We start from the raw sequence: 27545 nt of genomic DNA, 5'->3' as shown, positions 1-27545 counted from the left end.
ATATGAGGAAGAAAAAGGTCACGTGATGTCCAACATGGCGGCTTAAACAGCAGCAGAGCCGGGGATGCGCACAGCAGAAGTCAGAGCATGAAGCTGCGCGTGCAGCTGCAGTGTAAGAACCTGCACGAGTACCTGAGAGAGCTGAGTCCGGAGCTGCTGGACCGGCTCTACAACCACCCAGCAACATGTCTGGCAGTTTCCAGGTAGGAGCGCGTCTGACGCCCACACGGACACATGAGTGCGCAGCATGGCGTCATTTCCAGTGTTTCCTCTCCAACAGGGAGCTGCCCTTGCTGGCCAAGAACTACGTGATGCGGATGCTGTTCCTGGAGCAGCCGCTCCCGCAGGCGGCCGTGGCCCTGTGGGTGCGGAAGGACAGCGAGAGGTGAGCCGCCCCCTGAGCTGCTGTGTCAGCGACGGAACCGGGGGGACACCGGGGGGACACCGGGGGGACACCCCCCTGCAGGGCGGCTAACGGGCTTTTCTCAAAGTGTGATTATGTTGGGCTGTTTTAGCTGGCTTCAAGTCAATATTTCCTTTTCTCGTATTTATTTCATGGATTGCTGTTTTGCAAAGCACTTTGGTCACCTTGCTGTTTTTAACCTGGAACAGAAGCCGTGAGATGTGCGGTAGGAGGGGGCTCAGAGGTAATCTGCAGACAACATTGCAGATTACCTCTGAGCCCCCTCTTGTTTGCAGTGGTGATGGGCAGGCGAGCAGATGAGGTCAGGCAGGAGTCTCTGTGGCGTGGGATGTTTGCAGACAACATTAGGATCTGTGGTGAGATGGAAGGTGAAGGTGATGGAGTCAACCATCCAAAGCACAAGAGAAGTGAAGAAGAGAGTGGATGCAGGGTGGAGTGGCTGTAGACGGGTGCCGGGGGGGATTTGTGACAGAAGGATAGCAGCAAGCCTAGTGATCATAAGGGTCAGATGTTACAATGGATCCCATCAGTGACTGGGACAGTGGCTCCATCACAGCTGAATTCTTCACAGCAGAGGCTTGTTGAAAGTAAAGAGGTCACAGAACAGTGAATCTAATCTCAGCAGAAACCTGGTCAGCTGCTCATGTCAGTGCTCACCAGTTCAGCTCACTGTGTTTGTCTCTCTGCAGGGATCACGATGAATGCGTCTCAGTGTTAGCGGGTCTTCGACTGTGGCACAGTCAGCAGCTGCAGGGTGGTCTGCAGGGATACATTTTAAACCCAGTGTTCAAGGACAACCTGAGAACTGCTCTGCTGGGAGGGTAAGTCTGCCCCTGTGAAACGGGCTTCATCACACAGCTTTAGGCTCTCCCCTTTCAGTCCACAATGTCAATGAAGATGTGGGTTCAGCACATAGAAATATACTGAAAATATTCAGCATCTAAGCCCCTCACAAAGGACTAAAAGAAATTTAAAAGAAAAGCATGTGTAAGATGTCACAGACATTTACAAGCTAGCTCCAACATCACACTTAATATCCTATGTTAATCCTATGATCTATTCACCTGCAGTACATATTCTGGAATCTCATTATGATGTTTTATTCCCCTAAAACACACTTCATTAGAAAGATCTGTGAACCTTAAACTATGCTCTTCTGATTCATTCTGAAGTACATTCCTGGGTCTGAAAGTGCCCTGGGATGCCATGGGACGGCGATACTGCGGTCCATGTTGGTTTCTGTACTGCTTTTTGGTCCAACTTAACACACAAACAATGGGATAAGAATATATTACTGCCATAATTAAGTTTTAATAGATGGAAAATACAACGCTGTCAGCGTCTCTTTGTGAGCATGTTTGCAGTCTTGTTAGGGCGTATAACATTCCCCTACTTCTGGAGGTGTTCTGTGAGCCTCTAAAGCATGTCAATAAAATCCCGTGTATAGCTGTGCATGTAGGGTTCAGAATAGAGCCTGGCTCGGGCCGGATTTTTCTGTCCGAGCCCGGCCCTCAACCGACAGAAAAGTTCTCAAATCCGACCCGAGCCCGAGATTAATTAAAATATTTGTGTCCGAGCCCGCCGGAAGCCCGAGACCAGTGACCAACGCAAAACGGCGCACTCTAATCAGTAAATACACATTGGTGACAGCGCACCATTATCCACCATAATCCATTATAGCTTAAAGCGTTTGCACACAGTGGATTTCCCCCTCTCATTTTCCACAACTTTCAGTTCTTCAGAAGCTATTTTTCTTTTAATGTCCTTCATAGCGCTTCCAGCCAACTGAGCTCGGCTGCACTGATCGCACGTGTTTAATGTAAAGTTGTTCGAATGTTCGATATGCGTGCGTGCGCACCGAGCATGCACAGACCACAGATGCACACAGATGCGTGCTGCACGGCATGAGGCACGAATAGCCTACCAACATTTTCATTTATGCATATTCAATTATTTATGTTTATCACAAAAACTGATGTTTGCAATGAACTGAAACCTGTCCTCTGGCTGTTTATCATTTTCACGATGTCTGCTTGCTTTCGAGCCCGACCCGAGTCCGACAAGACATTCTAATTTTTTGTCCGAGTCCGGCCCGGCCCGTCGGGTTCCGACCGGGCCCGTCGGGCTTCGGTCGGGTTGCCATACTCTAGTTCAGAGGTACGTTGGTTTTAATGACAACGGTGTTACATCCCACAACTGTAGGGGGAGCCAAAGAGCAAAAAACTGCTCAAAGCATCAATGGAGAGTCTCAGTTTTTTTTGTTTCAATGGAGACCAATTCTAAAGCTCCGTCATGTTGTTACACAGGGGCACAGCGTGGGCAGATGAGGGCAGCACTCTGGGTCCTGATCGCCACGCTCGGGACATTGAGAGCCTGGATCGCTATGCTATGGAGCGGTGGGAGGTCATCCTGCAGTTCATGGTGGGCTCTCCCAGTGCTGTCAGCCAGGACCTGGCTCAGCTGTTGGTGCAAGCCGGCCTCATGAGAAGGTACACAGCAGTGTTCAGCTTGTTTGACCTTTTTCCCAGAGGGGAAAACAGGTTGACCTTTTCACTCGTTCCAACAGGGAATCTGTGCCTGTTGGACATTTTCTGGCAGAAGAGTGGGTAGCCTCCACCATCTCTGCCACTCACACAGACACACATGGGTTTTACATGAATTTGCTGGTGTCATTGTTTTTTTAAGTATGAGCAGTTCAGTGGCTCAAACCCAGTACATGGCTAACTAGCGTGACAAACCAAGGCAGCTCAGACACTCTGACTGATCGTCTTCATTATTATTTTAAAAGCTGAACAGAAGTCGTGTTTTATCAGACTGAAGGGTCCAAAGGCCAGGATGTTAGGTTAGGTTAGGTTACAGGAGACAGGGAGGTTACAGCACCATAAAACACATAAGAGGACAACACCAACAGACAACAATAAAATGTAAGGTACAGGCTCAGAAACATTGGATGTCCTAACCCACTGACATGTCCCATCCAGTCCATACCATGTTCTGGCTAGTTGACATCACCGTGACATTAACATTGGCAGCCTACCAGTTAAAGGATTTTTTTTCAAACATTTGCCCTAAATATCATATTGTTATAACCCGTACCAATGTTAATGGAGGAGCTAATGTGTTTGTCATCATCTCTCCCTGTGCATGGAAATGTCTTCCTAAAATGGGCTTGAATGTAAAAACCATTGGAAAAAAAACGAGACAATTAACTATTTAAAAGATAACGTTTGGAGGGATATGTGAGAAATTACAATACCTTTTAAAGGAGAGCTCCAGACTGTAACCTTTTTTTTTTTTTTTTTTTTTTTTTTGTTAGTTTAAACTTCACATGGAGTGCAGTGATTGAAAGAATGAGGTCAAAGGTACGAGCAGCTGAAATTAGTTTTCCAGGGTGACTAATGCCCCTTTTCCACCGCCGAGCTAGCCTTACTCTACTCGGTTCGATATAGCGCGACACTACACGGCACGACACGGCACCAGTAACATTTCCTTTTCCACACAAACCGTGACCTGGAAGTGGGCGGAGTCGGCCCGTTCACCACTAACGTGACGTCGGTTTCAGGTGACTACAAAGTGTCACGCCGCGGTTAGTCAAAAGTAAACACAACGATGGAGTGTAATGTGTAATGCAGTTGACAATTCATATTGTTTAGTTAAACCAAGCTCTTTATTAAAAAAGACAGTACAAAAGTAAACAGCAGGAGTTGTCTCAGATACAGGCGGTGACGCCAGTGTTGGTGCTGGTGGAATGCAGATAGCAGCTGAGGGGAAAAAAATAAAAAGTGTGAACATACAAAACGCATACACGTAACCACATAGGTGAGACACTGTGCTAGCCTTCCAAAACAGCGTTGTTTGCTAGCTCACTCAGAACAACTTACATGAGACACCTGTGTAACTTTTTACACAAGTTAAAGACTGAACATGTATTTGTTACGATATAAAACATGCATTTGTCATGGGGATTAGAACAACACTTACCATTTTCCATCGCCTCCAACAAAGACGTCGCCGTATCCACGCCACTCTCCTTGCCCCGGTTCGCCGGGCGGTGCCCGTAAATGCCGTCCATTTGGTCGAACCACTTCCAAGTCTTTCGGTTTGACCCACTTTGGCTGTTGTGGTCCTTTACCTGCCGGTAATCGCTCTTCAGCTTGTCTCGGCACTGCTGAGAATTCCGGTGATAGCCATGGTTAGCCATCAGCTTGGCTATCTCCTGGAACACCTTCTCATTTCGTGTCGCTCCGTCCAGTTCCTTCTGTATGCGGTCCTCGGCCACCACACACAGAAAGGTCTGCACCTCGCTCATCGTCCATGGGTTGGCTTTCCTTCTCTGGTCTTCCATCTTCGCAATTCTGTTTATTCTCTGTTGCTCTCGCAGGTGTGTTTTCGTACATGGCGGGTGATTATTTAGTATGACGTAATTTCACCTGACCAATCAGTGGACAGCACTGATCACGTTAGGGCTGAACGATATGGACAAAATTTCATATCTCGATATTCATGCCAGATATCTCGATTACGATGTGACTACGGGTTCGGTGAAAACCAAGCATTTTTCAGAAAAATAAAAACATAAAACAAAAGAGTGCAGTTTTATTGATTAATTTTCGCCAAGCACGACCTGCACAACACCTCGCTCTGGTCGACATCATCCTTTCTAAATCCAAAATACCTCCAAATAATGGAGGATGATTTATGTTTTGGCACAAAATTAGATTCTGCACTGCCACCGGCCGAATTATCATCCGCGCTCATGTCACTTTTCTTTCGTTTCTTTCGTTTTGATTTCGCCGTGAATTCCCCGTGAATGTGTGTGGCTGTGTGCGTCTCAGTCTACTTCTCCCTCACTCCCACCCTCCTATGTTTGTCATTGGTTGGCTTCAGCTGTCGATCCACAGCAAGCGTGAAATAAGCTTTGTGGTTGGCTGGCGGTGGGGTGCGTTCAAGCGCAATCTTAAAAGTAATGTTTATGGTGACTGCCGGAGCTGTATAAGCAGGGCGAGCGTGGGGGAAATATATCGTTGCCTTTTCGAAATTACTTTCTTGAATGTTCATATCTCGATATAGATACGATAACGATATATCGTTCAGCCTTAGATCACGTGACGTTTTAGTACCGACTAGACCCACCTCTGAAGCAGGTACTAGCCGGTGCTAAAAATCGTAACGGGTCCCACCTTCAACCCGCGATGGAAAAGCTCCCAATCAGGGTAGAGTCGTTCCGTGTAGAGCTGTACCGGTACAAAAATGTTCGGGGCACAAGAGATAGGGTGACAAGCTCGACCATCTGGAGGGCGCTCAGAGTAGAGCCTTCCAAATCAAAAGTAGATAGTTGAGGTGGTTCAGACATCTGGTTAGGATGCCTCCTGGTCACTTCATGTCCAACTGGGAGGAGGCCCTGGGGCAGAGCCAGAACACACTGGAGGGATTATATATCCCCTCTGGCCTGGTTTCCCTCCTGGATTTGACCTAATGGACCTAATACGCGCTCACTACATGGGTCAATTTAGAATGGCCGGTAACCTTAACATGCATGTTTTTAAACCGTGGGATGAAGCAGGAGTACTTGGGAGAGAACCCACACAAGCATGCAAACTCCACACAGAAAGAACCAGCTGCGATTTGAAATGGAAGGCTAGCCACCACACCACTGAGCAACCTCCTTTTAGTTTGCAAACCATGTTTGTAGCAGCAAATGTGTAGGAGAAGCGGCAAAAAAAGGGAGAAAAAAAACACATGACAAAGGAAAAATAAATGTCAGAAGAGAGTTTAGCGCAAAGATCACAACAGAATTAACAAATGGGCACAAAAATAGTGTTGGCAGCTAAGAAAATGGATCGGACAAATTCTGCTGGCTTTATAAGAAAGGCAGATAGGGTCTGATATCTGAGCAGAAGCCATCACAGGGGGTTCTGCTCAGATATAACTATGAAAATGAAACTTTAGCTTCACTACTTTGATACAGGGCGACTGTAGCTCTGGAAGAAGAGCAGTCATCTGCCAATCAGAAGGTCAGTGGGTCAGGTGGGATATAGAAGAAGTAGACCTGTGAGAGCTGTCATGTTAAAACAGCAGAGAAGGCTTTTTCCTTTACCATTGAACTATCGTTGTGTGGAAGGTTTGAACTGTACCTCATGTTGTGCCAACATCTTGTCTGATTGTTAGTGAGGCAGGAGAGGCGCCATACATCACCTCAGCTGGTTTTCAGTTCCTCCTGCTGGACACAGCCTCTCAGCTTTGGTACTTCACCCTGCAGTATCTCAAAACTGCTCAGGTAAAAGTTAACTTCATCCCCATTGGCTTTGAAATGTTGTATGTGGTTAGTGGTTGTCTAACTTCTACATTAAACAAACACTTGAAGTGTGGGATCCTTTATACTATGTGTTTGTGACTTGTTTACTGACTTGGACACTTGTGGACCCGTTACTGCCTTTGAGGGCCCAGGCTTAGAAACTAACAGCACCGGGCTTTAGTTTCCAGGCTAGCACCACAGCAGTTAGCTTGAAGTTACCACTTTGTGCACCAACGACTAAATAACAACACGTTTGTCATAACCAATAAAGTTTAAAGGAAAACTGAAGACAACGCTGTGGCAGATGCAGCACAGAAAACATTATTGGAGGAAGAAGTGACAAAGTGTTAGAGGAGGACACGGGACAAGAATGGGAGGCCGTGGCTCAGCGGTTAGTCGGTCGTCCAATAACCGGAAGGTTGGCAGGTTCCATTCCCACTCTCGCCACTCAAAAAGATTGGAACTGACAGCTGGAGGGGTGTCAGTCCACCTCCTTGTCACGGCTGAGGTGCCCTTGAGCAAGGCACCGTGCCCACATGCTCCCCGGGTGCTGTGAATGGCTGCCCACCGCTCCAGGTTGGCATCTGTCTCTGAGTGTGTGAACCTGTGCATGTGTGTGTCAACAGGTGCCAACCTGGATGGGTTAAAAGCCGAGGACAAATTTCGTGTGTATGCATGACCAATAAAGCTGATCTTAATCTTAGTCTTAATAAAGATCAGGTTGGGTTTTACTGCTTGAGAGATCTCAGAGAAGACAGGACGACACACAGGAACAGAGCTGGACTCATTGGGCCTCATGCAACAACCGTTCGTACGCACAGATTTGTTCTTAAATCGTCCGTACGAGTAATTTAAGAGAATTTGCGCATTCACCAATCTTTTCGTATTTTACGTTTTCTTTCAGGTACGAACAGAATTTACGAGTGATCCAGACCTGTCGTAGGAGTTTCATAAAATAGTCCGCTGTTATTCAAATCAAGTTTGTTTGACTAATGGATTGTATATTTAATTACTTTGAAGCAAACATAAATAATTATATACATTATACCCCATAATGATGCTGACATTATTCTGTTTGACTTAAAATATGCACTAATCGAAGGTTCATTTGAATCTGTATATAACGGGAAGCGTAACCAGCGGCTGTCTTGCTACTTTTGGATGCCTTAGTGCGTCAGGCTCTTGGAAGAGAGCGTGTGGAGACAGACGAATGGCTGACATCGCGATTAAGATTCCCAAGGACTGCTGCTGCTAATATGATGTTTGTTAGAGCCACAACTCCAGAGAAAAACACGCCGATCAAACCCAATTCCACCACACGTCCAGGTCCTCACCACCCTTGGATTTTGGCCACTGGAACCTTTCAGAGGGAGATTGGAGACAGATCGGGGGTGTCCCAGTCCTCTGTGAGCCGTGCGCTCCCCTTGGTCATCAAAGCTCTTATCAGTTTATCACCCATGGTACATCAGATTCCCATACACCGCTGTCCAACAAGTACAAATTAAGAGGGACTTTCATCCCGTGGCTGGACTGCCAAACATAATTGGAGCACGAGACACATACACATCAAAGCCCCCGTGCTGTGGTGGAGCGCACTGAGCTGAAGGCCGGGTGGGGGTGTCTCGATACCTCGTTCATGGCGCAATATTGCCATGAACGAGGGTCTCCACCTGAACCAGCCCAGGCAGACCAGAAGGTGTGGTGCCAGAAGACCCCCCCTCATGGACCACCCCAACAAAGAGCCATCATGGTGAGGCAACAACTGATTGCATGGCTTTAGTTGCAGTCATCGATTGCCTGCCCATGGCGAGACATTTTTTTTTTTTTTTTTTTTTTTTAAGCCATTTTCATATCAAACCTTTTTTTTTTTTTTTCGGTGACATGGTATTAACAGCACTCGTAATAACTTCCCATTTCTTGGCTTTAGCAGGTCCCGTAATTCCACTGCTGACACTGCTAAAAATGACAGATTTTCCTTTTTGGATCTCTGAAAGCAGAACTTCAGTCTCAGAGCCCCTAAAGTTGTTCTTTTTGCGCCTTGATGTCATTCTCATGACTCAACACTTCCTGGCACAGGAGAGAGGAAGCACAGCCTTATATGGTATTATTTAGGGCGTGGAGTATGCAAATCTACTATCCTCGTGCACGTGAACTTAGATACGCACGGGTGTGATTCATCATTTACGCAGGTCGTTTACACACTTTTCCCGAAGTTAAGAGCGTTTGAATCTGACGTGCCGTGTTCGTACGAGACCTTACGAAAAAAGTGAGAGAAATTTAGAATAAAAATACAAAAATGTTCTTGCATGAGGCCCATTGTTGCCATCAGTCAGTAATAACTGGGCAGCTCTCTGTTCTGAGCCGTGTGCTTTGCTTGGTTCTGTCAGTGAAGATGTCGACGTGCAGGTTTAAATTCATGGCACAATCTGATCCTGATCATATCTCCCTCTGCTCTGTGTGGGCTGTAAATCAGAGGAGCTCAAAGTTTTTTTTCAGTACGTGGTACAGTTAGACTTCTCTTCAATGCTTCGTTTTCTATGAGAGACGGTATCCCCTTGCTATGGGCAGGATCAGCTGTTTATCATCACAGTATGTGAAGCTAGGCGACCCGTTTCTGTGTTTGTTACTTTGATTCAGCTGATGCTTTTATCCAAATTTACAAATGAAAATAGAGCAGCTACTGCAATGAGTAAGTTTGTGTCAGGCTTTTTCTTTAGAAGGGCTTGAGTATCCTTTGGGACAGATCATAATTTATTGAGCACTGCAGAGCTCACCTCTGGTCAGCAGAGAAATAAAGACTGATCTCTGAATCCATATTTGGGATTAACAAACCTGGACATATTCATTAGTCATGCACACAATATGCGATCTCTGCATAAAAATGAGATCTCTGTGATTTATGTTGTAAGGGTTAATTCTTAAACAATATCAGCCACATCAGTTGTGTTTCAGAGGTGCTGCCAAATACATTTTTGCAAATTTAACATCAAATATCTTTGAAGTTTTCACCCCTTAAAATATTCTCTGCTGTCTTTGATTTAAATTCTTTGACCCATGAAAATATTTTTAGATATTATTGGCACATGGCAAATAACAACTAACTTTCAATGCAGATGATCCATCCTGCACTTCCAGGGAAAAAGACTCGGTAGACAGTAGCATGAATGGGCCTCTGCTGGAAGGGATGCCAAAAGCCTGTGTGTGTCATCTGGAGGGCCGCGGTCACGGAATTAGCCGACTAAAACAGAATCTACTTTTAACGTGGAATTTGACATAACTTGACTGAAATGCTGTTTTCTTGTGGAAGAGGAATGTATGTCTGGATAAAACTGCACAGAGGGAAGCAAATCTGGGTGGCACAACAAGCCCCCTCCACAGACTGAGCCCCTCCCCCTTCCAAACGATGTAAGCATGGTGAGGCGGCTGCCCACGGCGAAAAAACTCAGGTCCCCAGGGCTGTGTGTTGAGCCCCTCCTGTTCACCCTCTCAGCACCGGCGTCCCCCAGGGCTGTGTGTTGAGCCCCTCCTGTTCACCCTCTCAGCACCGGCGTCCCCCAGGGCTGTGTGTTGAGCCCCTCCTGTTCACTCTCTCAGCACCGGCGTCCCCCAGGGCTGTGTGTTGAACCCCTCCTGATCACCCTGCTCACACACGACTGCTCAGCGAAACATCGGAGCTGTCTGACTGAAGTTTGCAGACGACACGGCTGTGGTTGGACGCATCAGGAGCAACGATGAGTCCGACTGCAGGCAGGAGGTGGAACACCTGGAGGGTTGGTGCAGAGAGAACAACCTCTGCATCAACGTGAAGAAGACCAGCGAGATGATCGTGGACTTCAGGAGGGGCAGACACCCCCCCTCTGCACATCAGAGAGACCACGGTGGGAGTGGCCCTCAGCTATAGGTACCTGGGTGTAGGGGTGGGCGGTATGCACGGTATCATACCTTATGCGGTATTTTTCACCAACGGTAGAGATTTTTTTGCCATACCTTATACCGCAATAGCTCATGAGTCCTGTAGATCGGAGTAATGCAAAGTTTTGAACATCCGCTTGGATATGCCAGGCGACAGTAATCGCAAGACAAGGTAACACGAGTAATTTGTTTTACCACCTGCGGGCTAATCATGCTCCAGAAGATGAAACGAGTCAAAGCCGGTGTTCTGTCGATTTCTGCTACTTGTCGAGATTTGCTACTTTGTGGTTTTGTGTATGCGCCGAGCCGATTTTCTAAGTTTCGTTTTCACGCCCATAATGTTTTGCTGCCCTGCGTCTCAGCTGGTGTGTAACGGTAACATCCTCAAAATCCTGATTGTTTTCTCTTTTGGAAGACATGCAAAGTAACAAAACACTTATCGTATTAACAAGCAGTTTAACATGCACAAATGGGGCGTCTGAAACATGACGCATATTTGAGCATGTTGAATAAGTGGAAGGCGCCTATGAAAGTTACGTTATCCAAGAGGCAGCGGCTTTTCTCTCTCAGAGTTTATTCGAAGAAATGTACCTTTTCTTATTTTTTAAATATAAATTTAACGTATATATTTTTTATATTTCCTGTGTTTTCTGTTTTGCACAATACATTTAATTTAATATTGCTGCAAACATCCTGATTGAAAGTGTTTATTTGGTGCTATGGTAACCACTGAGAAACTGTTCTGTTGTAATTTATATACAAAAGTACCATACCGCGATATATACCGTCAGTGGCTCAAATTTTACCGGGGTATACATTTTAGGCCATACCGCCCAGCCCTACCTGGGTGTACACATCACTAACGCTCTCACCTGGAGCAAAAACCCTTCCTGCCTGATTAGAAGGCACAGCAGCGCCTCTGCTTCCTCAGGAGGTCGAGGCGCCGGACTTGGGAGCTCAGTCCTGACATCGTTCTATAGCTGTGCGGTGGAGAGCGTCCTCTGCTCCTGCATCACCGTGTGGTACGGCAGCTGAAGAAGGTGCTGCAGAGGGTGGTGAAAGCTGTGGGACACAGTCTATCCACCACCACGGACATTTACACTTCCAGATGCAGGAAGCGGGCCTCCCGCATCATGAGGGATCCCATTCACCCCGCACACACACATGTCCCCCTCCACTCAGGCAGGAGGCTGCAAGGATTAAGAGCAGGACCACCGGACTGAGGAACAGCTTCTACCTGGAAGCTGTGAGACTGTTGAACTCTGGTGGACCCCTGTACCCCCCCCCCCCCCAAAAAAAAAAAAAAAAACTTGCACAACTCTGAACACTACAATGGTCACTTTATTCCTAATTACACACTATCTCAATGGTACAGGACTGTTTCATTTCCACTTATTGGGCATATTTGATTTATCTTGCTTTGTGTATATCCTTAGTTAGCTCTTTCTTTTTTTATTCTATTTGTTTTTTATTGGGTGTGCACCGGGACCAGAGAAAGTAATTTCGTTTCACCCTGTTTTTAACATGTCGAAATGACAATAAAGAATCTTTGAATCTTAATCGGTGCCCAAAAAGCAAAGCAAAGCAAAAGTGGGAAAACCAATTTGAAAATGAATGGAAAGACCACTTGGTATGATGATAATAATCTCATTATGTAATGATAATTTGTTGATAACATGAAATTTTGCTGATGATAAAATGGTCACATAAATGTGGTAATAACCTAGTAATTATGATGTAATAAAGGATACTTTCAAAATAGTTTGCGTAGCAATCAGCAGACCTGCTGTGAAAGAAGTTCACAGAAGAAGACTGGTAATAACCATTATATAGAACCAATGTTGGTTAATACTGTAGAAGGTAGATAATTTTGGCTGCAACCTGTTACATGGAAACGTCTCTGGTAATTTATATGGAAAAACTATGGCCAATTATCTGTTCCCATTTAATTTATTGTTAATATCACAGCAAACTAGAGCCCTGTGATTATGCTTGTTACCAGGAAAATCGTGGTAGTTTCCATGTTATGACCATGAATCAGGTCAGCAAACTGGGCAATTACCTGTTTACTTCATTTTCACCATCTGGAGAGCAAAAGGAGCACACTTTCAATTCATTTTTATTTATATAGCGCCAAATACAATAGATATCATCTCAAGGCACTTAGATAATAAAGTCCAATTCAAGCCAATTGGAATTCAATTACTTGTAATCATAATTATTCATAAAATAATCCAATTCGTTCATATAGAGCCAATTCAAAACAGTTTCCTAGCTAAGGAAGCCAACAGATTGCACTGAAACTTGTCTTCAGTCCAATCTCCCGGCCTGAGCGTGCCTGAGGCGACTGTGGAGAGAAACGACTCCCTTTGAACAGGAAGAAACCTCTGGCAGAACCAGAACCAGGAAGGGTGGCCATCCGCCTCGACCAGCTGGGGTTTGAGAAGACAGGAAAGAGGGGACAACAAACACTGTAACACCATTCAAAGGATATCTGTTGGAACAGGGAAACACAAGTTAATGACCACAATAATGTTACATATACATAATATCATTTGAGAAATTAAACAGGGGAAGAAGAGAGTAAGTGAGGAAAGGTGTGACAGATGAGGCCCCCCAGCAGGCTGGGCCTATAGCAGCTTAACTATGGGATGTTTCAGGATCACCTGAGCCATCCCTAACTATAAGCTTTATCAGAAAGGAAAGTTTTAAGCCTGGTCTTAGAAGTGGAAAGGGTGTCTTCCACTTCATTTTTCATTTTTTTTTTTTTTTCTTTTTTTTGGCCTAAGAAGTAGACCTAACTGAGTGATTTTATACAGACTGATCAGACCCCCGTCATTCTTTGACCTGGTCGTGTGAAAAGGACTTCTGCCCCAGCCTCAGAGAGGGCTGGGTAGAAGTCCTGTAGAAAATAATGACTTGTATATCTTCTGAGCTGGCTCTTACTTGAGAAGGTCTGATGAAATAAATGTTGTGCTCTGTCCTTGGCAGTCCCGAGGGATGGAACTGGTGGAAATCTTATCCTTCTTGTTCCAGCTCAGTTTCTCCACACTTGGCAGAGTGAGTATAAGAAACTGAGCTGACTGTTGAGTCTTCTGAATGGTTTGTGTGCAGTGGTCTGAGCTTCTGGACTTTTACTGATCATGCGCTTCCTGTGTGCCTCAGGATTACTCGGTGGAGGGTATGAGTGAATCCCTGCTCACGTTCCTGCAGCATCTGCGGGAGTTTGGACTGGTCTTTCAGAGGAAGGTGAAGAGCTGAGAAGAGAAAGGAAGATCACATCTATCTATATCAAAAGCAGTGATACAATATATATTAGTCACTGAAACATGGTTGCATCAATTTAATTGTTTTAAATCTAATGGCAGTTCTCAAAGAGCTATGTAGCTAAAGACACCTATTGGTTGTATTGAATCTTAAATTCCATCTATCACTGTTTAGCTTTAGTTATGTTCAAAAGGAAAGGGACAAATGTGGAGTTGTGTAGATGACAGTAATTAGAGGTTTTACATCACAGCGGCAGTATATAATCTGTATTCCATAGTCCTATCAAGAGTTTGTGTTCATGTTTCTACCAAAAAAGATGAAGTTCACCATAACTTCTAAGAAAATACACACTTAATTAGTATTAAAGGTAAAAATGTAAGGATATTAGCTTTAGAGCTTTAGAGAGAATATACGTGGAGTCAGACTCTAAGATATTTGTAGGTGTGGTAGCTGAAGATTGATTTTATTTCTCTTTGAGCACAAAGTGTGGTTCCACATGGGATTGTTTCAGTGTAAAATAATTTGATTCCTTGGTCATGTGTCATCAGAGAAAGTCGAGGCGATACTATCCCACCAGACTGGCAATCACCCTGGCTGCTGGAGTCACCACCACGTCCTCCCCGTCCAGCTCGGCTTCCACTCCTGGAGCTGGAGATGCAGGCTTCATTGTTGTAGACACCAATTACCGTATCTACGCCTACACAAGTATGTGTGAACGCTGAGAGGATTTGATGCTGCATGTTAACACAGAAAAACACTGAAAGCCCCTTTTTCAGATCTGAGAAATGTAACCTGAGGACATGAAGATGGTCTGCAACACTTTGGTGTGGATGCTCCTCACTGCATCCACACGCCTGTGAGCGGGACAGAATGCTGCTCGGGATGTTTCACACCAAACTCCACAGCACATAGTCAAGTCCAACAGCTTTTACAGAGTCAGGGGTTTCTGCCAGGGTTGCACTGAGGGTTTAAGTGTACGACAGTAGCAGCGGAGGTGTTGTTGAAGTTTTCCTTCCCCTGAGGACACCGTCTGCACCATCACTGTGTGTCAGCTGCAGCTGCACAGGCTGTCAGGCCTTCTGCACTCACGCTTCTCTCACAGCAACATGTTGAGCTCACAGCAAGATGAAAGACACGCAGCATTGTGTTGAAGTAAAGTTGGTGGATGGAGCAGCTGGAGATATTGATCTCTAATCAGAGGGAGAGCAGAAGCTGCAGCTCAAACAGGTGAAAGCAGTTTTCTCTGGTTCATGTGGTTCAGACGCTGAGAAAAAAGCACCCGGTGCTGCAGCTGATTATTGTAAGGAAACCATGGAGGAGGAACGTTTGAGCAGTGCCCTCATTTATCTGATAACTGGACCAGGTGGATCCACCTCTGCTGTATGTGTTAATGTGAGTGCAGCAGCTCACTCCTGTGTGAAAGAGAGAGTCACTGAGGCAGCACACAGACATGTTCAGGTGCTGCCAGAGTGCTGGAGGTCAGGGCAGCTCTGACAGAGGCTGTACCCGTTCAGACCTGAGGGGCACCTGGGGTCACGCCAGCATGTGTTGCATCAGCTCTGAAAGGGGAAGAGTGCTGTTGACTGGGCTTGATGGCTCTTCTAATGGAAAACTGTTAATGTTGGTTCCTTTCTCACTGTTATAATTCTGCTGAAACTTTAATCAGACAGCACTGTGCTATACTGACTGTGGGCAGCGCTGTCTTCAACATGTGAAGCATAGAAAAAGGCTTATTGGCAGTGTTTCTAACAGTCAGAATATTTCTACTGCGCTGATTACAATGTGTTTCTCATTTATACACACTCGTATAATGCTTCTTATTGTACATGATGTATACATATATATATATATATACACACACACACACTTGTACATACATATCTCAAAATGATAGAGATGAGCATATCAGGCATAATGTGGAGTTTAGGGTCTTTCCCAAGATGACTTCTGCATGTGGAGAGCTGGGGACTGACAGCTTTATCACCTGAGTCCCAGCTGCCCCATGTAGTTAGCTCCAAGGACTCAGGTCAGCTGGTCCAGTCCAGAGTCCAGACTAAACATGGAGAAGCAGCATTTAGCTGTTATGCTGCAAACAAGTGGAACAAACTGCCAGTGGAGATTAAACTTTCACCAAATGGAGACATTTTTAAATCCAGGTTAAAAACATTTCTGTTCTCATGTGTCTCTTTATGTATATGTGATATTATTGTGGTCATTAACTCGTGTTTCCTTGTTCCAACAGATATCCTTTGAATGGTGTTACAGTGCCGCCGTCGCGGTGGCCCCCTGCCCCCCCCCCCCCCCCCCCCCCTTTTCTGTCTTCTCAAACCCCAGCTGGTCGAGGCGGATGGCCACCCTTCCTGAGTCTGGTTCTGCCAGAGGTTTCTTCCTGTTAAAAGGGAGTCGTTTCTCTCCACAGTCGCCTCAGGCACGCCGCTCAGGCCGGGAGATTGGACCGAAAAACAAAAAGTTTTCAGTGCAATCTGTTGGTTTTCTTAGCTAGGAAATTGTTTTTGAATTGGCTCTATATGAACGAATTGGATTATTTTATGAATTATGATTATTATTAATTAATTGAATTCCAATTGGCTTGAATTGGACTTTCTATCTAAGTGCCTTGAGATGACATTTGTTGTATTTGGCGCTATATAAATAAAAATGAATTGAATTGAATGTGTCTATGCATGAAATCTGCACGATATCTTTGAACTTATCTGGACTGTTGCTGGTTTTTAAATTCATTTAAATTATTTTATTTGTTCTTTTATGAATTTTAATGCTTCTTCCAATCCCTGCTGCAATGCTTTTATTTTATGTAAAGCACTTTAAATTGTTTTGTACATGAAATGTGCTATACAAATAGATTTGATTTGATTTTGATGTCTGTGAGCCACAGAACTGAAGTAAACCTCTGAGCTGGTTCTTTGTGACATTCAGAAGCACAGCAGCATCCCCAACATTTCCCACAGCCTTTCAGGATGCATGACTTCCCCTTAACATCTGTGGGTTTGTGTACCCCTGCCAGGTTCCGAACTTCAGATCGCTCTGGTGGCTCTCTTCAGTGAAATGCTGTATCGCTTTCCCAATGTTGTGGTGGCTCAGCTTACAAGAGAGTCAGTGCAACAGGCCATTGCCAATGGCATCACTGCACAACAGGTAATCCCAAACTGCACACAGTTAAGTGTCATACTGCTTAGAGAACTGTGGAACTGTACCAACAGCCTATGAGTGGCCCTAATATTTATTATTTATCCTCCATTCAAATGTTGTTATATTTGTATTTAATTGCCCTCTTGCTACCCAAAACATTCTTCTAACTCAGGGATGTCCACATCCGGTCCTGGAGGGCCGCGGTCCTGCAGGTTGGAGATGTTTCCCTGCTTCAGCACACCTGATTCAGATCAGTGCATCATCAGCAGGCTGCTGCAGAACTTAACAATCTGTTGAAGAGATCCATTTCATGTGAATCAGGTGTGTTGAAGCAGGGAAACACCTAAAACCTGCAGGATGGCCCCGCTGCGGGACGGCGGCCCCCTGCTGCGGGACGGCGGCCCCCCGCAGCGGGACGGCGGCCCCCCGCAGCGGGACGGCGGCCCCCCGCTGCGGGACGGCGGCCCCCTGCAGCGGGACTGTGGACATCCCTGTTCTGACTCATTGTTGCTGGGGTCATGATAACATGTGTAACTGCATGTCTGCATACGGCTGTGACCAGGGGGAACTCGCAGTACTTTCTGAGGTTCCATTATCGAACTCTGGAGTTTCGGTGCAATCTGTTGGTTTCCTTAGCTTTTGAATTGGCTCTATATGAACAAATTGGATTATTTTAAAATAATTATGATTACAATGAATTGAATTCCAATTGGCTTGAATTGGACTTTATTATCTAAGTGCCTTGAGATGACATTTGTTGTATTTGGCGCTATATAAATAAAAATGAATTTAAATTGAATTGAATTGATTATACTCGTGCTGCAACAGTATTTTGACTGTCCCAGTTTTGTTCATTGCAGCTGTCTGAGCAAAACATATTCTGTGCCTCCATTCAGACAGGTGCTGGAAAACATTGTTTTTGTCTTCTTCCCTCTGTCTCATCCCTTAGTCTGTGTTCTAACAGGAAATATGCTGCTCCTTTTGCTTGCAGGTGACAGAACTGCTTGGAATGAATTCAGGCTCCCTTTAAATGAGGCGGCTAACCAGTTCTGTGCTCGACTTTTGGTGCCCCTGTTTTCACCTGCAGTAAATGGGACTATTAATCGTGTTATTTTATTTCTATTAAGGCTGTTTAATTGGTTAAACAGCCAATTGTTTGTTGGTTATTGAAGTTCCAGTCACACTATGACTGTAAACTGTCAGCTTAAATTTGAGTGTATTCACATTCAAACTGGTGGGAGTGTTTTGGAATTCCAGCTCTAGAAGTCATAGAATACTTTTCCAGGGGTCCTGGTTTGTAATGGGACTATTTAAAAAAAAAAGAAAAAAGAAAGAAAATTAAATTAAATTAGAAAAAAATTGACTTCCATGCTGCTTAAATGATCTTATGTTGTTTTCACAATTACTTTTAAAGTCTCTGAATCCATGTAACTCTGGTATATAAGGTGTATAGATACTTCTGATTACGTGGGAGCGGTTCAGCTTTGCCAGCACTCCTGACATACTTGTGTCAGAGGATGCAACCGCTGTAAAAGCACAATGAAAAGCATGAACATGCCCAGTGAAGTTTGAAGGATTCACAGGTTCCCCAGTCCTTTTTAAAACAAGGCACCTGGAATTCTCTCTTAATTCCCTCTACTGCCAAAACTAATAGAATATGATCACAAGGAGTCTTTTACTGGCCAGCACTCATGTAGACTGTTTTCAGTAAATCAGAAATATTTACCCATGAGCTGTGTTTTTAAATGTTTTTAATTTACAGAGTCTACAATGAACAATGCATAGATTTAATCCCCAAAAGTTAGTTAGTCCAACGTGAATACCATGTCACTGTCTGTATTATATTCCTGTTATTCTGTGTTATTCAGATCATCCACTTTCTGAGGACCAGAGCTCACCCTGTCATGCTCACACAGGTATAAAGTCACATGTAATTCTAATGAATTTGGAAACAGCTGATTGGCCTTTTAGGGCTCCATACAATGTGCTCATCAGGCGTGTTTGTGCTTCAGACTCCTGTGCTGCCTCCAACCATAACGGATCAGATCAGACTGTGGGAGCTGGAGAGGGATCGGCTTCAGTTCACAGAAGGTGAGCATGTTTTTTTTGTGTGTGCGCACATGCAAACATACAAGCCTGGGGAAACAAAGTGTCTGGAGCTGTAACGCCCCGAAGTGACTACTGCTTTTTTTGACTTTTCAAAAACAAAAGAAAGCAGAACAGCATGGTGGGGAATACGAGCTGATCATATTTTTTTTTATTAGACGTTAGTCATTTTTACACATCCACCGGAGAGCTGAAACTACGGAAGCGTATTGGTGCCACTCTATGAAAAAAAAAAGAGGCTCAGTATCATGTAATTACGTGAAAAGTTTATTATCATAACAATATCTTTTTCACATTGTAACAATATATTTATCACGTTATGAGGTGAAAGGGTCGTATCTTGAAATAACGGGATAGTTTCACGTTATGAGGTGAAAAGCCCCGGCTGTGCGCCTGTACATTGGGGTTTGCTCCGGTGGACGAGAGGTTAGCCTCCCTCCGCTTTAGGGTGGGGGGACGGGTCCTGACTGTTGTTTGTGCTTATGCACCGAACAGCAGATCAGAGTACCCACCCTTTTTGGAGTCCCTGGAGGAGGCACTGGAGAGTGCTCCTCCGGGAGACTCCCTCGTCCTGCTGGGGGACTTCAATGCTCACGTGGGCAATGACAGTGAGACCTGGAGGGGCGTGATTGGGAGGAACGGCCCCCCCGATCTGAATCAGAGTGGTGTTTTGTTGTTGGACTTCTGTGCTCGTCACGGATTGTCCATAACGAACACCATGTTCAGGCATAAGGGTGTCCATATGTGCACTTGGCACCAGGACACCCTAGGCCGCAGCTCGATGATCGACTTTGTGGTCGTATCGTCGGACTTGCGGCCGTATGTCCTGGACACTCGGGTGAAGAGAGGGGCGGAGCTGTCAACTGATCACCACCTGGTGGTGAGTTGGCTCCGCTGGTGGGGGAGGAAGCCGGTCAGACCTGGCAGGCCCAAACGTATTGTGAGGGTCTGCTGGGAACGGCTGGCGGAATCCCCTGTAAGGAGGAGTTTCAACTCCCACCTCCGGCAGAGCTTCAACCATGTCCCGAGGGAGGTGGGGGACATTGAGCCCGAATGGGCCATGTTCCGTGCCTCCAATGTTAAGGCGGCCGACTGGAGCTGCGGCCGTAAGGTGGTCGGTGCCTGTCGTGGCGGCAACCCCCGAACCCACTGGTGGACACTAGTGGTGAGGGAAGCCGTCAAGCTGAAGAAGGAGTCCTATCGGGCCTTTTTGGCCAGTGGGACTCTGGAAGCAGCTGATGGGTACCGACAGGCCAAGCAGAACGCGGATAATGGATGGATGGATGGATGGAGGTGAAAAGGTCGTATCTTGAAATAACGGGATGGTTTCACGTTATGACGTGAAAAATATATTGTTAAAACGTGAAAAAAGACAGCAATAGACTTCCGTATGAAACGTTCTGAAACAGTGGAATTGGAACCTCTAGAACAACAGCACACAGATACTTGAACATTTACTGCCCAAGTGGGTGCTGGTGCTTCTCCTTTCTGCTCACACTGTGCTGCTTTCCACTCGCTTCTCTCTCTTGTCGATCATAAAGATAGTCCTGGTATTGATATCAACACAACAAATTGTAAAGACAACACAGCAGTTCCAAAGCCTCATTTCTGCATCATGTCCAGCCTCCTATGTGCTTCAGATGTTTCCCTGCTACCTCTCCTTCACATATCCAGCATGTCAGTACGTTATTGAAAATCTCTGGAGTTTATGTGGGAAAATAGCTATGTGACTCAGCAATTCATGGTTCTGTGGCAGACATTTCTGAATGAAAGAGTTTCCTGCTGTCAGAGGTATTGTACAGTGTAATAGAGAGGATGAGAGCGGTTTTCTACTGTCTTTCCTGTGTGTGATGTAGGTGTTTATGTCTCTTTCAGGTGTGCTCTATAACCAGTTCCTGTCCCAGGCAGACTTTGAGGTGCTGCGAGACAGAGCTCAGGTTGGATTTTGTTTCCTAACAAATAACAGAATAATCTATTGAATAATCTTTTCTTTGGACATACAAACCAGCCTCGATATTAAAACCACTGGCAAGTAAACATTGATAATCTCAATGTTTTGCTGGGAATCAGGGGTCCTGGCAATGACTTGGATGTTACCTTCACACATACCATCCACTGAAACACTGTTGGAATTCAGGCGATGCTTCTCCCCCAGCAGACCGCTCCATAAAAGATGGCTGATGCCACCACAGAGTCATAGAAGGTCTTCAGGAGAGCCCCCTGCACTCCAAAGACCTCAGTCTCCTGAGCAGATAGTCTGCTCTGACCTTTCTTTGTGTTGTGAGTCCAGTCCAGTTTATTGTTCAGATGAACACCCAGGTACTATATAAGATGTCACCATCTCGATGTCCGTTCCCTGGATGTTCTCTGGTGGCGGGGGGCCTGGGGAAATCCACCACCTGCTCTTTAGTTTTCCCCTCGCTGATCTGGAGGCGGTTCCACTGGCACCAGTCCACAAAGTCCTGCGTAAGTTCTCTGTACTCCTTGTCGTCCTCATTAGTGATGAGGCAGACGATTGCAGAGTCATTGGAGAACCTCTGCAGGTGGCAAGTGGTGGTGTTGTAGGAAAAGTCTGGAGTATAAAGGGTGAAGAGGAACGGAGCCAGGAGTGTTCCCTGCAGGGCCCCTGTACTGCAGACTGCTACATCGGACACAAGTGCAGGTTGTATGGTGTTGAAAGCACTGGAGAAATGAAAGAACATGATCCTCACAGTGCTTCCAGCTTTCTCCAGGTGAGAGAGAGCTCGATGTTGGAGGAAGATCACAGCGTCGTCCACTCCAATGCCAGGCTGGTAGGTAAACTGCAGTGGATCCGACGATGGGCTCACCAGGGGACGGAGATGGACCAGGACCAGCCGCTCCAAGGTCTTCATCAGATGTCATATGTACATGGAAAGTATAGAGAGCAGAGGGAGGAGAGGTGCATCATGGGATGTGCCAGAACAAACCAGATCAATAGAGGTCCCAGCCATTTGAACACAAAGAATCTGCTCCAGTTTTCTCTTTTCAGACCCAACAGGACACCCGTAGATGTGCAGGGTCAGTGCTCCAACATACCAGAAAACATAGACAATATTAAAGCGATACTCCGGAATTTTCGACATTGGACCTCATTTCCGAGTCAACCAGAGTGTAAGAAATGTGTACAGATGTTTTTTTTTTTTAAATTCCATGCAGCCCTTGTAAAACCACTGGTCGCTGTTGCTAAGCTAGCGCAAGTGATCCACTTTTGGTAGCCTGCCACAAGAGAACAGTCTTGCCCAATTCAATAAACACTCAAAGCACATCAATTGTCTTGCCAGGCTATCGATGCAAATATCTATGTTGATAGAGAGATTTAGGGAGTAAAACCAACCTTACAATTATATTTTATCACCCGCAGCCATTCGTTTGGCTGCCGCGGACTAATATCTAGCACCAATCTTACCGGCTCTCGCTGCCAATAGTTTGTTTAGTGAAGAATGATCCTGTCACAACTACTTGAGCATACAAAAACTTGATCAAAGAATGGCAATGTTCGGAGAACCCGGTGCTTTTGATGATGAGGACGAGCCATTTAATTTTTCCAATGAAGCATACCTGTACGAGCCGGAATATACTGAGGAAGAGTTGAGAGAGAACGAGAGAGGGCCGAACGAGAGAGCGCGTCTGTAGAGACAGCCGCAGCTCGAATAACCGGGGATTGGTGGTGTCGGTGCCGAAATTGCAAAGCAATGGAGACGGAGGAAGAATGCTTTTGCTGCCGAGAGTGGGACTTAGTTATCCCACAGATGGAAGAGCTGGAGCTTGATACATCATGGCCATAGCACATCTCGAGATGTTTGCATAACGGAGCACCAGGACTTCTTACCACATCTCAACCACGGAGTGCTAGAAACATTCTTCTCAGTCGATAAGATAAACTGGAAAAAACGACCCAGACCTGCTGGACCCAATGGCCAGTTGTCATTGCGGTAAGTTACCAAAACAAAATTTTGTTGAGATTTGTTATCTATTGGTTGAATGAAAAAACGTACCGTGTAAGCTATAATAACTAATAGTCCACAGTGTAACTATTATAATGTGCACTTATAATAATGTGACCCAGATACGCAGCGTCTCCATCGGAGTTTGTATGTCTAATCCTGCAGCTAGGAGCCAGAGTTTTGTTCTTTCCGGATCTTTTATTGGAAAATAATGGAAACTTTTCGGAACCCATCTATGGGCTCTATTGTTGCAATTAGCAAAGGCACACTGGTTTACCATGTTGGCACGTTGTTGGTTTATAATCCGCTCGCAGCAAACTCGCTCGATCCAAACGCAGCAGAACTAGCTTGGAACTAGCAGCTGAGTTAGTTACATCACAACTGCCGAGAGTATAGGGCTGTCGCAATAACCGCAAAAATGAAATATCGCGATATGATGACGCCCACCGCGCTTCATGATGGGTCACCGCGATCACCGCACGTATTTTCGATAGTGTCCGTGCAGGTTTCAATCTACATGCGCACGGTCCTATTAGCAACATTAAACGTTCGTTTTGCAAAGCTTTGAAACTTACCGAGTGGTCACTGTTGTTCATAGATGTTCCACAAAAAAAATTAGAGCAAAATATGCTTTCCAGCAGAAGTTTGACGATCGTTTTGACGAACTACTTTTTCATCACCACACGTGACCTGATCTCGCCACAACTTAACACACTTTAGAAAGAGAAAATGGAAGCCGCACTAGTATCGAAAGCAAATGTTACTTCGCCCCTTTGGGAGCATTTCGGCTTTCAACCAAATGAAAAGGGTGAACCAGCCAATTTAAACGAGGCGATTTGTAAAATCTGCCGAAAAACGGTTCAAGTGAAACGAGGGAACACAACCAATTTAAAGGCTCACCTAGCAAGCTATCATCTGGCTATTGCGGCACGGTTGCCGCCGCCTCCTGCCACACAGAGTCGCGGAGCAGCTCATGTTGGGGCGAGCCGACAACTTGGAGTCGGCGAAGCCTTTGCTCGAGTCGCCAAAAACAGCAGAGACAGTGACAGACATAAACGCCTAACAGGTGCTGTTACACGGTATCTGGTTGAGGAGATGGTGCCTTCTCCTGAATTCTGTTTTTAAGTTCAATCAGTAGGAGAAACAACTTGCATCTCGCATCTGTGCCGTTACCGCCCTTTGTTCTGCTTTCAATAAAATAAAGTGTTATAAAGTTGCCATGTCTTTTTATAACCTTTTTTAAATGTGTAAGTGCTATGTTTCAGAGGAAATATTGCAATGAGTTTAGTAATTTAGTAATTAACAAACGAATTTGCTAGATAGATAGATAAAAAAAAAAAAAAAGATGGCGCAATAATATCGCATATCGCAACATTGAGCCGCCCTGACTCACCGCAGGGGGAATTCCTCAACCGCGACAGCCCTACGAGAGTAAGGTAAAATTCCGCTGACCACTATAAACTAGTCCCTCATATGATAAAAATCCATGTAATGCAAGGTCAGTTTTATTTCAAACATTACTCTATCACCACAAACCTTTACATCCACTGCCTGACATAATAATTGATGTGCTTTGAGTGTTTATTGAATTGGGCAAGACTGTTTTCTTGTGGCAGGCTACCAAAAGTGGATCACTTGCGCTAGCTTAGCAACAGCGACCAGTGGTTTTACAAGGGCTGCATGGAATTTAAAAAAAAAAACATCTGTACACATTTCTTACACTCTGGTTGACTCGGAAATGAGGTCCAATGTCGAAAATTCCGGAGTATCGCTTTAAGCAGTTTTAATGTTGTGGCTGGTCTTTGTATTCCATATTCATTGTTTTGTTATATGTGTGTCATCCAGCACAATGTTTAAAGTACTGCATTTCAATAGGAAGTTTGGTTCATACTGTTTTGTGTTTAGCTGAGACTCTGCATCCAGTGCATGCAGGAAGAGAACATTTTATTACAGTGTCTGTTTCAATGCGAGCCATGTTCTGCTAACCTTAACCACCTTGTTTTTAATACCTAATAGTAATGTAAATATTAGTAAATTATTAATTAAAATCTTTCATTTCAGGGCACCACCTAGAAACCAGAAACCGATAACTAAACGATCAGTCCCAAGTGTCTGTTGGTCTGTCTGTTAGGTGTCAATCTGAGACGGATATGACACAAATACAGCAGAAAAGATGGATGAATGCAAGCATTGACCTTTGCCTCAGCGATTATCACATTCAAATAAAGGAAAGTAGAATTGATTGAAGTCAGGGTAGTCATCATAAATCACTAATAGTTCATTTGATAACTGTCTACTATGCTACCACACTTTGCAGAAAATTTACAGGCAGCTAGAATACATCAAGGCTGCCGATCATGGACTTGGGTTTTTGTGAGTGTGGATGTGAGAATGGTTGACGGTATGCTAATTGAAGGGTGTCTGTTGTGTCTGGGATGTCCTCTTTGATGTGTGACATGAATATCCTCTCAAAACACTTCATTACAACTGAGTGAGTGCAAGTGGGCGATAGTCATTCAGGCATGTTATATTGTTTTCCTTTGGGAGGGGCACTATGGTGGTGGTCTTGAAGCATGTGGGCACAGACGACATGGAGAGGGACAAGTTGAAAATGTCTGTGAAGACCTCTGCTAGCTCTGAGCAGCAGGCCCTCAAAGCACGGCCGGGGATGATGTCGGGGCCTGCTGCTTTTTGGGGGTTAGTTCTCCTAAAGACCTGGCTCACCTCAGCTAAGGGCAGTGGGTCACAGCTTGGTATCCGTTCCTCCAGTTTCTGTAGACCTGGTCCAGGATGTTGTTGTCCCTCGTCGGAAAGCTCACGTGTTGGTGGTACTTCGGTAGCACAGTCCTGAGGTTGAAATTGTTGAAATCCTCGGCCACCGCGAACACAGCATCGGGGTGTGTGGTCTCGTGTTTGCCGATGATGTCGTCCTAGCGCTGTAGTCCGGTCGACCCGTAAATGTGAACAGCCAGCATTAACACAGCACTGAATGAGCCTGGTGGTGTTGGACCTGCCAGCTGGTGTCAGCGTGGTGAAAAGCTACAGTCCAGAAGGACTGGACTGGGCCAATGTCCAGAAGTATGTCTGTGCTGTAGGTGATCCTTGTGTACAAGCACTGAGCACTTGTCCTAAAATAAACATTAAAAACGTCCGGTGTCAGGATCGCCTCACAAACACGTTGGCCACGGAGGGCGCCATGATGTACAACTGTTGTGCGCAGAGATCTCTCCACTTTCTCTCAATCTTTTAATGACATTATGCAGTGTAGATGATGATAATAATAACTGTATTCAATGTCATTATTCTGAAATGGTTTCGTAATAATTCGATGAAGTATTTTTCAGATTTCTAAAAGTCTGCCCATCTTTACTTCTGAGACTCTGCCTCTGTAAGGTGCTCTTCTTTTAGCCTTCTAGTTTCCCTAATTATTGCAACATACTGCTGCTGCTGTTTCTTCTTGGCACCATTTACTTTTACAGCCAACCATGTCTTGACTTTTTGAGACGTGTCGCTGCCATCAAATGAGCTGATATTTTTCATGAAAGAGAAAAGGCTTTCACTATCAACATCCTTTATTTCTTTTTTTATATTCTGTTTTGCAGAAAATGTTTGATATAAGATTGTAAAATCATTGCGTTCTGTTTTCATTTACATTTTACACTGCATCTTGAGTTTTATTGTACCTGTCCAATCCAACGTCCTCACCCCAGATGTTCATGGGCTTGTCCTCCTAACCTGACTACCATCTCCCTGATCTTGGCATGTAGGACCTTGTGGAGTGCTTGCATTTTCAATGAAATCTATAAAACTGTGTAAATAATGTTCAGATCATTGCATCCTATTTTTATGTTGAGGTTAAACATGGTTGTATTGTAACTGCATTACTCAGTCGTAAATGATTCTGCACGCTTAGCTGGTCTGTCTGCAATCCAGAGCTGTCAGACATTTATCATCAGTTAATTTCTGAAAAACGACTTGTTGTGAACAGGTTTAGGAACAGCTGTCTCATCGACCTTTCCAACTCACTGCTGATCTTTTGCCATTTACTGACATGATCATCAATGCTTGGCTGTTAATGCTGTCCATGTAGGATAGCCTTCATCATTTTTAGTGAAGTTGCTGTTAATGAAATACTCAGATTGTCCCGATGTCTGCTGCAGGGATTGGGCTGTCTGGTGTGGCAAGATGTGGCCCACAGGGTTCTGGTGGTGACGCCGCAGGGCCACAGCGAGGTCAAGAGGTTCTGGAAGCGACAGAGACCTCACCCATAGCCAGAGGGAGGGATGATGATGCACCAGGGGACGCTCCCTTTGGGCTCACCAGTGTTCGTTACTGTCAGTGGTCGAATAAAATTCCGACAATTGTGTATGTTTTTATAAAGTGCTGATTTCCATGTATTTTGGATTAAATAAATAAATCCTGCTTA

At 45.1% G+C, this 27545-nt stretch overlaps 1 protein-coding gene across 1 annotated transcript; it reads left to right on the top strand.

Moving 5' to 3' along the window:
• gtf2h4 (general transcription factor IIH, polypeptide 4) lies at positions 1–27545 on the top strand. Its single transcript, XM_075449358.1, has 13 exons — positions 1–203; positions 281–385; positions 1114–1245; positions 2731–2913; positions 6593–6701; positions 13623–13691; positions 13797–13880; positions 14447–14603; positions 16924–17054; positions 18917–18964; positions 19061–19139; positions 21030–21091; positions 27280–27545. The coding sequence occupies exons 1-13, from the start codon at positions 88–90 to the stop codon at positions 27388–27390; spliced, it is 1386 nt and encodes a 461-aa protein (XP_075305473.1). The 5' UTR covers positions 1–87; the 3' UTR covers positions 27391–27545.

The sequence above is a fragment of the Odontesthes bonariensis genome, chromosome 18 (genome assembly GCF_027942865.1).
Source record: "Odontesthes bonariensis isolate fOdoBon6 chromosome 18, fOdoBon6.hap1, whole genome shotgun sequence".
Taxonomy (NCBI): Eukaryota; Metazoa; Chordata; class Actinopteri; order Atheriniformes; family Atherinopsidae; genus Odontesthes; species Odontesthes bonariensis.
Note: the sequence above shows the minus strand (reverse complement) of the source record. Positions and strands in the feature narration are given on the sequence as shown.

What these genes read in the sequence shown, in the direction of transcription:
- gtf2h4 (XM_075449358.1), top strand. Translation starts at nt 88, where the DNA reads ATGAAGCTGCGCGTGCAGCTGCAGTGTAAGAACCTGCACGAGTACCTG. An exon ending in AGTATCTCAAAACTGCTCAG is followed by an intron (nt 6,702 to 13,622) that starts GTAAAAGTTAAC and finishes TGTCCTTGGCAG; the next exon opens with TCCCGAGGGATGGAACTGGT. An exon ending in CCGTATCTACGCCTACACAA is followed by an intron (nt 14,604 to 16,923) that starts GTATGTGTGAAC and finishes TACCCCTGCCAG; the next exon opens with GTTCCGAACTTCAGATCGCT.